This window comes from Epargyreus clarus, unplaced genomic scaffold (assembly GCF_041222505.1).
Source record: "Epargyreus clarus isolate Ecla_fem2 unplaced genomic scaffold, WU_Ecla_fem_2.2 ptg000004l, whole genome shotgun sequence".
Lineage (NCBI taxonomy): Eukaryota > Metazoa > Arthropoda > Insecta > Lepidoptera > Hesperiidae > Epargyreus > Epargyreus clarus.
The window spans coordinates 7155321-7169440 of record NW_027332212.1 but is presented as its reverse complement, the minus strand read 5'-3'; the positions used below and the strand labels follow the sequence as shown (position 1 = coordinate 7169440).

Below are 14120 nucleotides of genomic sequence, written 5' to 3'. Positions count from 1 at the left end.
GGCCTAATCCTTCTCATTATGAGAGGAGACCCGTGCCCAGCAGTGGGACGTTAATGGGTTGATGATGTGATGATGTGAATTATATAATAATAATAGCCTAGTATTACCGCGAAGCAAAAGGGTTATGTTTTTGACCAGTAAATAAAGTTACAGTTAAATTGATTCTGGGACACTTTTAAAGATGGTATAGCCCTTTGTAGTCCGACCCCAGGGGCATCACCGCTATACCAATTTTTGCCTAATAACAGCAGTGTTCAGCGCTGCTGTGTTCTGGATTGAAGGGTGTGGTAAGGGAGACATACTTTTACGATACATTCTAGCTTGGTCCTCAGGGGTAGTGGTGCGTCTGTGACCTCAGGTAGGAAATTAATCTTACCTAAGGTTGATTACAAATGTCTACGGGCGATAGTTACATCAGGTGGACGGCAAGCTCCTACTTCTATATTATTGTACAATCAAACAAACTTACCAAGTGTAGTTCGATTGAAATTATGCTCCTAGTTGTCTCGTCCGAAGATGATCATAGAATACTGACTGTTAGTTAGCTCCCTAGCACTTACTAACGCCACATAAGTTTAAATAATCTTTCTGAAAATAAAAATTCTGCATAATCTGTACCTCGTTGTCTGTCACGCGCTGTCATTACGTCGAGCTGTCATTCAGTTTAAAGTTGTAAATATATTTTAGTATAGGAGTAGCATACAAGTATGCCGTCCACCGGATGTCAAGTGGCTACTGCCGCCCGTGGACATCTGTTACTACACTTAATTGATTCTACAACTTTCGGGAGCAGGTGTAATACCTGCAGGGGAGGGTGGGACTGATCATCTTCGGACGAGACAACTAGGAGCATAATTTCAATCGAACTACACTTGGTAAGTTTGTTTGATTGTACAATTATGCCCTAGTTGTCTCGTCCTCGATGATCATAGAATACTGACTGTTAGATGTTCAAAGACCTGTTGTAGAATCAATACGGACAAACATCACACAGCTATGAAATAAATACGCCACGCAGGTGCTGACCTGTGTGGTGGAACGGTCGCTGTACCGGTCGGAAACGCAGTGTTCAATTAGGAAACATCCTGAAAATCAAATAATAAATTCTGTTTCAACTCCGCGCTTCCATTAATTCTTCCCTGTGTGTGTTTATGACTTCTTTACTTAAAAAAGAACCAATTATAATAAGAGAATGTAGCATAATTCAGCATCTTATACATTCAATACAAAAAAAGCACAGTACTTATAAAATAAATATTTTTCGACTTGGCGGTGGCACTGCCGTGGCCCCAGAAGTCTTATCTATTACATAAGTATATATAATAAATGATAATATGTAACAACACTTATTGCATAACTTTTGATTGCATAGATGAGGCAATCTATAGCACAGTGTACTAAATGATACCACCAAAACGGTTCAAATGGACCAAATGTGGTTCCTTATGAAACATAAATAAAATATATAATTTTTTTTATATGATTTTTTTTTTTTTTTACAGAGTCCAAACTTCTCAAGTTTCATAATTTTATGTATAGTTATCATTTATATTAACTTGATTGGTAATAGTGGAGGCTAAAGTATGTAATATTTTGTGTCGAACTAAAATAAATATAGTAATCATTTATATTTTCAAATGTTTATTGCTGCAGTAAGAAGGCTATCCACATATATGTACTATTAAAATAATAATAATAATACTGTAAAGTATCACTTGTTAACATTTGTTCCCAATTTTGAATACAAAAACGTCTATCAGGAATGCTCCCTGATACCATTTTTCTTCTTTTTTTTTTTTTTTTATATTAATGTAATGTTCCACATATATATACTTGTATCACACATATGTGAATTTCTCATTTGTTCTCAAGACGGAGTTATTTGAACGCACGCGGGATATCGGTGCGCTGGATCCTTTAGCGATTTGACACTGTGGGATTCAGCACAATTACCCATGGCGTTTTACAAATATAAATTTATATATTTATTTATTATGTACTATCTCTATATATATAATATGTATGTATATATTTATGTACATATATTTGCATAAATTGTAATTATAATTAAATATAATTTGTAACTGTCGAATTAATATAAACATTGTATATATTAATTAAGTGATATATATAATAATATATATCACGAAAAAATCACTGTGAACTCATCTTATGCTCAGCTGTATGAAAAAATATGTAATTATTTTGAGGGATATAATTGGTTAAGACTCCAATAATATTTTAATCAAGGTAAACAAAGGTTGGATATCTGATAGGTTAGCCTGAATTCCAGTTTCTTTATTCTTTTGATTTTGTCCTATAAAAATATGGAGACATAGAAGATAATATTTCAATGTTGTAAATATTATTGTGTATACTTTTGAAACTAAATATTTTATTTCATTCCCATTCTGTATGACCTAAGTAGTTCCTTGATATAAAATTTATGAATGAATTTATATAATTCAAAAATGCCTTGCTTTTTTCAACAAATTTACTTAATATAATCCTTAAGATTATGCAAGTGTAGGTGCTGTATACTAATAAAGCATTTTATCCACTAAATGCTGTGGCATATTATTAAAGTCATCTTAACAAAGGATTTCAAAAAGAAAGTAAATTTATTTAATTTATTGATATATATATAATACAATATATATTTAAAGATAGCAATTATATGGACTGAATTTCAAGGAACTTACGTTTCCTTTAAATGAATAATTTTATTTATTTTTGTTGACACATAATTGTCAAGTATGAAATACCAGGCTATGATATTTATATTCATAAAGGTACATAACAAGTGTATATATGCTATACAAAGTCAGCCAATAATAATAAATAAGCAATAAACTCTTATAAAAAACTGAACAAATTTTTATATCAACAAACAAAATTTATATCAAATGATGTTCTTATTACTTACTTACTAGGCAACATGTCACTCCTTCAATAACACATAGCTAGGTTTATTACTTGGCAAAAATAGCCTTAGGTAACAGTTTTGTATACAAAATATATTATCACACAGTACAATATTATGTAAGTCTATGCTAATTAAAATTATTTATTGAGCAGGTGGCCTATGTTAAAATTTGTTATGTTCAAATATTGAAATAAAATTAGTTTATTTCTTAAATTTAATATGCGTATGCATTGTATTACCATGTTGCTGTTAAGCTAAGGAAACAAATTGTAAAGGAATAGAATGGTTGACTTGTGTTTTTTCCTTAAATATTGTTACTTGTACATTGTTACCGAATGAATGTTATCTATTATTTCCATTTCTCATTTTAGAGGGAAAATATATTCATTCATAGGTCAGCATAATTAAGATGGTAATCATGCCATCAATGGTATGAATCAAATTTGATATTTATACATACCAGTCTTGTACAGTTGAGTATGGTTAAGCGTTGAGTAACTCCGGAATGGATGCCTGTCTTCCTTCCTGTGTTGAGTTGCAGGTTGGTTCAATCTCTTTCTTGCCATCGTCTGGACACTTGTATAGAGAGGTCCCAACTAGTTTAAAGAACTGGGTTAATTTTAGTTTTTGGTATTTGCTGTACAATTATTAAGTCTTCATGTTTGATGTAAGTCATCATAATATTAAAAAGTCGTCTGCTTCTCTAATAGGAGAAAAACACCTCTGAAACATAAATTTTTTAGAGATATAGGAAACCATATTTTATTTGTGGTCATGGTTACCTAAGGTACAGTATAGGTACTGTATAAGATACAGTATAAGTACTTTGCAGCAACATTATATCTGTGATGATATAATGTAAGATTTTGTTACCGTTGTGAACAACTGCAATGGATTACACCCCGGGATAATACCCACTTGTTTGTTAATCAATAATGAATGAGTCTTGTTTCATTATGGATTCAATAACCCACCATCATCACAGAATTGAGCTTTGGAAACTATATCTATTTTTTTTTTTTTTCAAATGGGAGTGTTTCCCCAAATATTCTAAGTTATTCACCAAACATTCGGTCACAATTCTTCTTCACAAATCTTCTATCCCAATTTCTATCCCACTACTGGGTACAGGTCTCTCCTCAGACTGAGAGAGTTCTTGCATAGTCCATGATAAAATAAATCCTATGTGCCTTAATCACAATCTGATTAGCAATATTTTTGTCAATAATTAAATTGCTTCATGAATAAGTTTAATTTTAGACGGGCTATAAATTTCATGTCGTTTCCAAGTATTTCAGGTATAAATTAATATTTGTTATGATAATGTTAATACTTTATCATTATAAATTGTTCACTTGAAATTAATGTTATAAGTAAGTTATCAGGGCTTCTCATTAGCCTAATCAGTAACCGTTCTTCATTTATTGTTGGTAAGATTAATCTCCCCTGCAATTCTTATAGAAACATGCTTCAAGTGCTCATACCAGCTGGATCTTGGAAAGACACATAGTGGTCCTATATGGAATATTAACCACTGTTTACAATGAACAGTTATTAACTGTCATTTATTACATTGCTCTTTAGAACTAAACAATATCACAATAGTTGCAATAAATGTATGACCATGATATTCCTTGCGAATATCTATGGCAGCTTAAGCAAGTTTGACCATGATATTCCTTCTGAATATATGGCAGCTTAAGAAATGATCAGAGAAAAAACAAAGATCAGATAGGTCGGCTTTTGAGTTTTCAAATGTTTTGACACCGTCTCACCCCACAGGTGGGCCTGAGTGTCTATCAAATGGTATATAAAGCCCATTCATTTGTTTTGAAATATTTCAATGCCGCCTTACCCATCTGCTGGGCATAAGTGTCCATTATCTGGGACTTGGTACGTCTCTGAGCTCCGAGATGTACCGACACGGTCACACGGTCACACAATGAAGGTGAGCCTAAGTATCCATCAGATATGTTTCAAACCCTTTTTATGAAATCTTTTGACGTTGCCTTAACGTCCATCTGATGATTTTGAAGGACCGTCTTTAAGTTTTGAGATGTTTCAACACCGCCTCATCCCGCAGATGGGCCTGAGTGTCCATAACAAAACACAGAATTGGCGGGAACATAATAAAGAAAATAAACTTACCAATACATTCCGGAACGAACTTGTCGTTGTCGAACTCGCACAAACATTGCCCGTATATCCGCTCCGTCCGTATATCCATTGAAAATTCTTCTTGTTTGGTCTCCAATCGTCATTTTTTAACATAACACTATATACATTATACATAAAATAACATATTTTATATATTATTGCGGTGACAAACATGTGGCGTCGTTAAGCGACATAGAAAACGAATGACAGCTCGACGTAATGACAGCGCGTGACAGACAACGAGGTACAGATTATGCAGAATTTTTATTTTCAGAAAGATTATTTAAACTTATGTGGCGTTAGTAAGTGCTAGGGAGCTAACTAACAGTCAGTATTCTATGATCATCGAGGACGAGACAACTAGGGCATAATTATGATAAAGCTGTGTTTACATTTTTTGTTAGTAGGCGATTTCAAGTACATTATACATGATTATTAGAGGCGCTAATGTGTTTAAGGGCTAAGTTTATTGTGTTCAATGTTGCCTTGAATTATATTTTATGATTATGCATAGCTATTGTAAAATTAGTTATCTCCCAGCTCAAAGTTCATTCTTGACTTGATTGTACGAGTAAGTGAGACGTTGGTGCACTAAATACATTATCTACAATTTACTAAATGTAAACTTAAATTAAAGTAATTTTAATTTAAAATGTGCACAAAATGGTAAGTACATTTTTATATTAATATTAATTTCAAGCATAGTTCAATTTATTGTAAAAACCTAAGAAATTATAATCGACATTCGTTTTGTTTTAGATTGGATTAATTTTTACCCGATTGCTAACGAAATATTGTGTTTTTTGCGCGTATTTTGTATGTGTGTAAATTTATCTATTATATCGAATATTTCGAATTTTTATTACTTTGGACCTTTTGGTGCATTGCTTGTATTTTTTTAAACTTTTGGGTTTTAATTTTTTAAAGTAATAACTTGTTATTTAAAAGTGTCAAAAGGGCGTGTCAAAGTAAAGTCAATAATTTGATGTATTATAAAAAATAGGTGTTTTAAAATTTCAGGTAATGCATAAATTATTCGACGGTTAGAATCCCAGGCGTGAACCTTTCGTTTTTCGAAAGTTAATTTGTTTAATACAAAATCTACAGCCGTGTAAAAATACTGATACCTAGAACTAAACTTACAGCCAGTTACAATTATATTTACAGTATTTTTGAGTTCCTATAATTTTTTATATCATTTGTTTTAACGGTTAAGAATCTTATCGTAACGAAACTATCGTGACTGAGAGTTAGAAAAGTATATTAATCCACACTTAACGGGATGGAATAGACTAAAGTTCCAACTAAAGTTTCATATTTTGACAGACGATCTTTGGTCAGCGGTAGGTCAAGCGGAGTCAATATTGGTGGATGACGTCAATTTCATTTATTTCCATATAACTAATTTCATTGATCCAATATCTGTTTTAATGTTTAAATTTTAAAACCGTGACATCGGTGATTCAGAGTTGATTTTTATAAATGGATCTTTCGGCGTTATGCGGCATATTATTCCTAATTCTGCCTTCGTAATAAAGAACGTCATAATCCACATTTTGGCGCATTTCAGTGTTTTGCAGAAATGGCATCAGAAGACTGTGATAGGAAGGGGAAGGAGAAAATGTTTTTTTAATTGGACGTCGGTCAAATCGTAACGATAAATGCAGTTTTTTCTCTAATAGTTATCCTTAATTTAAACGCGTTTTTCTCTGGACTATTATTTTGCAAATTCTGCGTTCTTCATTATGGCCACATATTGTAGGTGTTTTAATTGCTGAAGTAAATATACTTTGTTTCTTTCAGGTTTCTATAAGCGTTTTAGTATTAGCGACAATATTAGCGAGCCATGTACAGTCAGCGAACATTTTAGTTATCTTAACATTCACATCCAAGTCGCACTACATACTACTGAGGCCAATTGGTCTTGAATTGGCGCGACGAGGTCACAATGTGACTATAATAACTGCCTTTAAGGAAATTGACCCACCGCCTAACTACCAGGAAGTCATGATAGATGATATAGAAGTCTGGGATGTGCTTGGTGAGTTATAGTTTATGCTTTATAGACCTATACGTTATATAGGTTATCGTTTATGACTTGTCATCGTTTATACATACGCGCCACTATACGCTTCTGTAGGTCTTATATGAAGTTCATAACAAATGATTTACTATTGTACTATATTAATTTAGATTTGCAAATTTGATATTTGTACTACCACATATTTCACACTATATTTATTAACCATATATGTTAAAGGTTTAATGGAATATCTGATGAGTGATTGAGTAAATGAATTATTGATTGATAAATCTCTTAAGGATTGTAACTTAACTTTTGTTATGTTGTGTTCATACTTCAGGAGGTGAACGACCGAACATATTTACCATGGTTGACAAGTCTGCCGAAGAATTCCACGAAAAAGTTCTATGGGGCGGCCTTTACGGTTTCACCCAGGTCGCTTTAAACTCCACTGAAGTCAGAGATTTCTTGAAGAAGGACAACACTTTTGATTTAGTTATCAGTGAACTATTCTTCCAAGAATCGTTTTACGTTCTGGCACACAAATATAAGGCTCCTCTAGTTTTGGTGACGACGTTTGGCAATTGTATGAAGCAAAACTTTCTGACGGGGAATCCTCTACAGTTAGGCACAGTTGTGTTCGAGTATCTAGACTTGATCGACTTAACAAGTCTGTGGGGAAGATTCCGTAATGCGTACTTCACGATGTATGAGTATTTCTGGTGGAAATTCTGGTATTTAGAAAAACAAGAGCAATTGGTGGAGACGTATTTGGCCGAATTTTTAACGGATCGTCCACCAAGTCTCTACGATATACAGAAGAATGCATCGTTGCTAATGATCAATAGACACTTTAGTTTTCATAAACCAGCTGCATTACTACCGAATATTGTGGAGATTGGTGGGATACATCTTTCTCAGAGTAACTCGAGTCTGCCTAAGGTAAGCAAGGATACGTGTGGGAAGACGTGTTAGTTTGTTTTTAGTTGGTATTCTATATTGTAACTTCCATTTACTTTTCAAATAATAATGTGTGTTAAATAAAAAACAGAAACACAAGAATTCCACAGAAAAGTAAGTAATTAGGACTTTGAAAAACATATACGAGTATATCTATTTTCGAAACTTCAATCAAAAACATGACGGCGATCTAAAGAAAAGAAATATACGCTTCGAATAGATAGCGACTCTTCTACGGAAAGTCAGTTAAAAATGGGCAAAGGATATACCTATATTTTGATACATACTTCCATGATAATACTGATGAATGTCCGACGATAATTTACTGTACTTTATTGAAATGAATGATATAATCAACAGTATTCAAAGAGAGAACAAAACAGTTGATTGTAGGTCTGTGACATTGAGCAACATAATATCATAGTACATAATCATTTGTTAAGAAATATGAAGTTTCTTAAACTGTGGGGTTATGTATATGATAAGTTTACATCTTACCCCCCCCCCCATCCATGACCCATGGCAATCACTACTGTTTTAGAATAACGAAAAAGCCATTACAAGTAATCTTGGCAGAAATAACCAATATTATTTCTTTTATAGGACCTTCAAGAAATTCTTGATAACGCAGAGCATGGAGTCGTTTACGTCAACTTTGGATCCAACATTCGAAGCTCTGAGTTACCAGCAAACAAAAAAACAGCATTTATAAATGTCTTTAAGAAACTAAAACAAACTGTGTTATGGAAATGGGAAGAAGACCAATTTGAGGACAAGCCAGCAAATTTGGTTACACGGAAGTGGCTACCTCAAAAGGACATTCTTGGTTCGTTACTATTGGTATTTAATTTTTTAAATCAGAATTTGTTAATTGTATTTCATGTTTCAGTATAAAACATCACTTAAAAACATAAAGCCGATAGCAGATACGTTGCTATAAAATATTGTCTCATTACTGCTTTATAGGGACGGACTTTCGAGGCTAAAGGTACTAAAAGACAATTTTATCTTTTAATTCCTAGTAATACGGCTTAATAGATATTCAAAACAGTATCCTTACCAATACGCATTTTTATTTCAGCGCACCCGAACATCAAAGTTTTTATAGCTCACGGTGGATTGATTGGCATACAAGAAGCTATTTTCAACGGGGTACCTATTGTTGGCGTTCCAATTTATGCTGATCAATTCAATAATATGGTACAGATCCAGCAAGCAGGCATTGGGAAAATGTTGGAGTATCGTGACATAAACGAGAATACACTAGAGAATATACTTAACGATATTATATATAATGATACCTACAAAAACAAAGCTAAAGAGGTGTCTCGTAGATTCAAAGACAGACCAATGACTCCTCTAGATACGGCTATGTTTTGGATTGAGTATGTCTTAAGGCATAAAGATGCAGACTTTATGAAAAGTCCTGCGAGAGATATGAGTTGGTTTCGGTATTTTATGTTGGACCTTTACACTGTCGTTATAACTATTATTATAGTGTTAGCTATTTTAGTGATAATAGGAATCAGACTAATCAAGCTAATTTCAGAATACTTAATGAAAACACAACAGCTGTGCATGAAGATAAAAAGATTGTAAGTGCAGTATTTAAATATCAATAGACAAAGCTCATTTCTTATGATAAATGTATATTTCTATGCTGAATACAGCTTTCTTCAATGCATTTAGACTTCAAGATTGTCCTTTCACTGTGAAAGCACGTGAACATATTGGAATTAATCTCTAATAACAGAGTTAGTTTCAAGTCTTCTAGCAAAAATCGCTGATTCGTTTCGTGTATACAAGAGTATATGTATAAGTCATAAGTCATAAGTCATAATTATTTATTTGCATAAATGTGGTTAGTAGGTTGTACAGAGTTAGAGAGTTTCTCACATTTGCCATATTTGGCGTGCAAAATACATTTTTATATTATATTCATTTTACATTTTTATATTATATTTTTATAGTGTTAGTAGATACAGCATTGTTTAATTTATGTCAATTATGTCATTATATTAATTTATTAATTAAAATTATGTCATTACATTAATAGAATAAAATTATGATTAGGGCATAAATTCTTTTAGAGTATAGAAACATTTTTCAAGGAGCCACTCGTGCAATTGTTTTTTAAATTTATTTATAGTTAAACTTTTAAATTTATTTGGTATTTTGTTGTATATAGTAACACACATATGATATGCGTTTTTAGACCGCATAGCTGTTCTAGAGGGTGGCAAGCATAGTCTCTCAGGATACCGAGTTGCGAATTTACATTTTTCACCCTTTTTCTCAAAAAGATGCATGTGTGTTTTGACAAAAACACATACTTCGAATATGTATATACTCGTCAATGTGAGCAGTTTCAGTTCTTTAAAAAGAGGCTTGCAACTTATATGCGGGGAAACACCATATAAAGCTCGTATGCAGCGCTTCTGAGCAATGAAGATTTTGCTTACATGCACTGAATTTCCCCATAGTAATATTCCATACCTTAAATTAGAAGCAACGTACCCATGATATGCTTTTAATGCTGTTGTTAAATTGCAAATTTTCGGTAAACGCCATAATGGATAGACAAAACGACTAATTTTCGAGCATAGGTTTTCTATATGTTCGTTCCAAGTGAACCAGCGATCTAGTTGTATACCTAGAAATTTAGTTGACTCCGTTTCAGTGATGGGCTCGTTTTTATAACGAACATTTAGGTCAAGCTTTTTTGTCCCTCTGTTACCAAATTGGATATATTTTGTTTTTGATAGATTTATTTCTAGGTTATTATCTCTCAGCCATATAACTATTTTGTCAATATTTAGATTTATTTTATTATTGTAATTGTCAGTGAAATTATCTGGAATGACTATAGCAATGTCGTCTGCAAATAGGGAACAACGGCAGTTTGTTATTTGTGTAATGTCGTTTATATATAAAATAAATAGGAGGGGTCCCAGGATACTTCCTTGGGGTACGCCTACTTTATTATATTTTATGTTTGATTTGACGAATTCTTCTTCTTGAGTTGTAGTGTTTATGCTATTTATTTCTACGTACTGGCTCCGGTTTGTTAAGTAACTATGTAGCCATTCAAGTGGACGACCACGTATGCCATACCTTTCACATTTCCATAAAAGTAGTTCATGAGAAACAAAATCAAATGCCCTACTCATATCAAAAAATACCCCAACTGTACTAAGTCTATTATCCACGTTTTCTAAAATGTTGTTAATAAGATTAAAGGCAGCTAATGACGTAGATTTATTTTTCCTAAATCCATTTTGATCTGGTGTTAATATACTATGCTTCTCAATGAAGTTGAGTATTCGTGTATATACTGCCCTTTCAAATACTTTAGAGAGTATGGGTATGAGGGCAATAGGCCTATAATTATTTAATAGCGTTTTATCGCCTTTTTTGTAAATAGGTCTTATTACCGACGTTTTCAGTTTAGTTGGGAATACACCAGATAAAAATGATGAATTTATTAAATGGCTTAGTATATGTGCAATAAATTTTGATGATTTTTTTATAATTTTAGTCGTTATTTGATCATACCCCACAGAGGTGGTATTTTTAAGATTCATTATAATTTTAAAAACTTCTGTGTCGTTTGTAGGAGTCAAAAATATAGTTGAATAATTAATGTCTATTTTGTATTTATAATTCATATTTATGATTGTATTTTTAGTAGTCAAGTCGATAAAATAATTATTAAAAATGTTCGCAATGTCAATTGGATTATTATAATTTATGTTATTGTAATTAATTGTATTTATAAATGTATTATTATTTTTTACAGTCGTGTTGTCTTTTATAAGATTCCACGTCGCTTTACACTTATTTTTAGAATTTTCCATGATTTTTTGATTATTTATTTTTTGTCCCGCAGACAGACATTTTTTAAAAGTTTTGTTGTATTTTTTATACCGAAATTTTAGTTCTACCTTCTTGTATTTATAGTAAGTGTATCTTAATTTACGCTGAGTTTTTGATGAGATTTTTAAACCTTTGCTAATCCAAGATTTATTACTTTTTACTTTTAGTTTAATTTTCATCAGTGGAAAGCAGAGGTTATAAAACAAATTAAGAAGTTCATGGAAAGTAGTAAAGGCTTTATCAGCATCGTTTTCGGTATATACTTCAGACCACGATAATTGTGAAATGCAGTTACAAAATTTTAATATGTTATCTGAGTTATAGTCTCTACGCATTATATATTTTGCTTTAGGAAGTATATGTTTTTTTTGTAAAGGTATCGTTAACAGTTGTCCTGTGTTGTGGTCTGACAAGTTCAGGTTTAATATTTCACCTGTCGCCTGGGGAATGTTACTTAATATTTGGTCTAGACATGAATTTCCTCGTGTAGGTTCTCTTATATGAATGATAAAGTTAAAAATTTCTGTTATCCTAATGAAATTGGTTTTTATGTTAGTATTTTTCAATAAGTTTATGTTAAAGTCTCCTGTTATAATGATATTCGAATTTATTTTACGACGTAGATTAAATAATAGCTTTTCCAACTGTTCAAGAAATGTCAATGGATTGCTATTAGGTGTACGGTAAATGCATATTATGGTGCATTTTATGTCTGAGAGCTCTATACCACATAGCTCAAAACAAAAGTCTTGGCTTAAACAATTCAAAGAAGATATTTTTCTAAAAGCTATGTTATCTCTACAGAAGATGCATACTCCACCACGGCGGTGTTTAGTTCTTGAAAAACTATCTGCCAGCAAGAATCCTGATAATTTTAAGTTTAATTCATCGCCTTGTATTATGAAAGTTTCCGAAAGGCAGATTATGTCTATAGGCTTATTACACTCCTTAAGATTCTGTAGTGTAACTTCGAGAATATCTTTTTTACTTAAATATCCAGCAATGTTCTGATGTAGTATTAGTAGTTTATTGTCAGTATTAACGAAAAAATGTATCATTATTTATATTAGTGTCAGCAGATGCTGATAAATGTGGTTGTCTCGGCTTTATTGAAAAGTAATCTGGGATACGTTTTTGCCTCAAGTGAGAAATACGGGTAACTGGGGTAGGGATGTGCCGGTACGATGATTGAAGTCGAATTAATTGCAAGCGTCTTTTTATAGACTTAACATCGAGATAGGATCGTTCGTAATCTATACAATCAATGTTAAAGTTAATTTTTTTACAAATTTCAAACAAGTAATTATAACACGTATTACTCTCTATAAATTGACAATTTTTATATACATTACAAAGTAACTTTATTTTTGAATTAAGTAACTGTTCGTTGAGCGTAACATTTTTCAAAACATTTAGTATGAATACTGGACATTTATTAAGATTTTTCAAAGTAGCACCCAGTTCTGTAATAGTCTTTAGCGGATTTGTGTCATTTTCACCGACACAAATAATAACTTTATTTGATTCTGTTATGCTATTATAGTCGATAGTACAACCCTTTAGAATCTCCTCACTGCTTGCAAATGGTTTTGTAACTGATGTTACACTATATTTTTCATACCTAGTTTTTTCTCTTGATTTTAAAAGTGCTACAGCCAACCCCGAGCACTGTTGAGATCCATATATCCATATTTTGTTGGTGTTTTGTTATAGTGCTTTGTTGTTAACGTTTTTGTCGACACTTATTCAATTTGTTAAGTGATAATATTAGATCATGCTGCAATAATTGATCCTGGAATAGAAATACCACCTATTAATATTGTACTTTATGGAATGTGTACAATTTTTTATATTAGTGTTAAATGTACAATTTGCAAATATTTCTGTTAAATATTCAGTTATAGACTTACGAGTACATATAGAAATATAAAATAGTGTGTATTTTGTTGTAGTGTGTAGTGTAGGTAGGACTAAGTGCGAAAATAAATTCATATTTTTCCAATTAAAGGTGTTTTCGTAACTTTCGTAAATTTTATTCGCATTTTTATTAGAGCAAGGTTTTATAACTATGAGTGTATGCTGTTTTTCTTCATGTTTGTTCTGTTAATACTATACCTACTTATGTAAGAAAAATAACGTGTAAATCGATTAGTAGTCAAATTTAGGTCAAATAATCTT

At 32.1% G+C, this 14120-nt stretch overlaps 1 protein-coding gene across 1 annotated transcript; it reads left to right on the top strand.

Annotated features, from left to right (window-relative positions):
- Positions 1-6582: 6582 nt before the first annotated feature.
- On the top strand, positions 6583-13895 carry LOC140757132 (UDP-glycosyltransferase UGT5-like). Its single transcript, XM_073092668.1, has 6 exons — positions 6583-6681; positions 6887-7124; positions 7447-8048; positions 8670-8892; positions 9148-9885; positions 13656-13895. The coding sequence occupies exons 1-5, from the start codon at positions 6583-6585 to the stop codon at positions 9663-9665; spliced, it is 1680 nt and encodes a 559-aa protein (XP_072948769.1). The 3' UTR covers positions 9666-9885; positions 13656-13895.
- Positions 13896-14120: the final 225 nt, after the last annotated feature.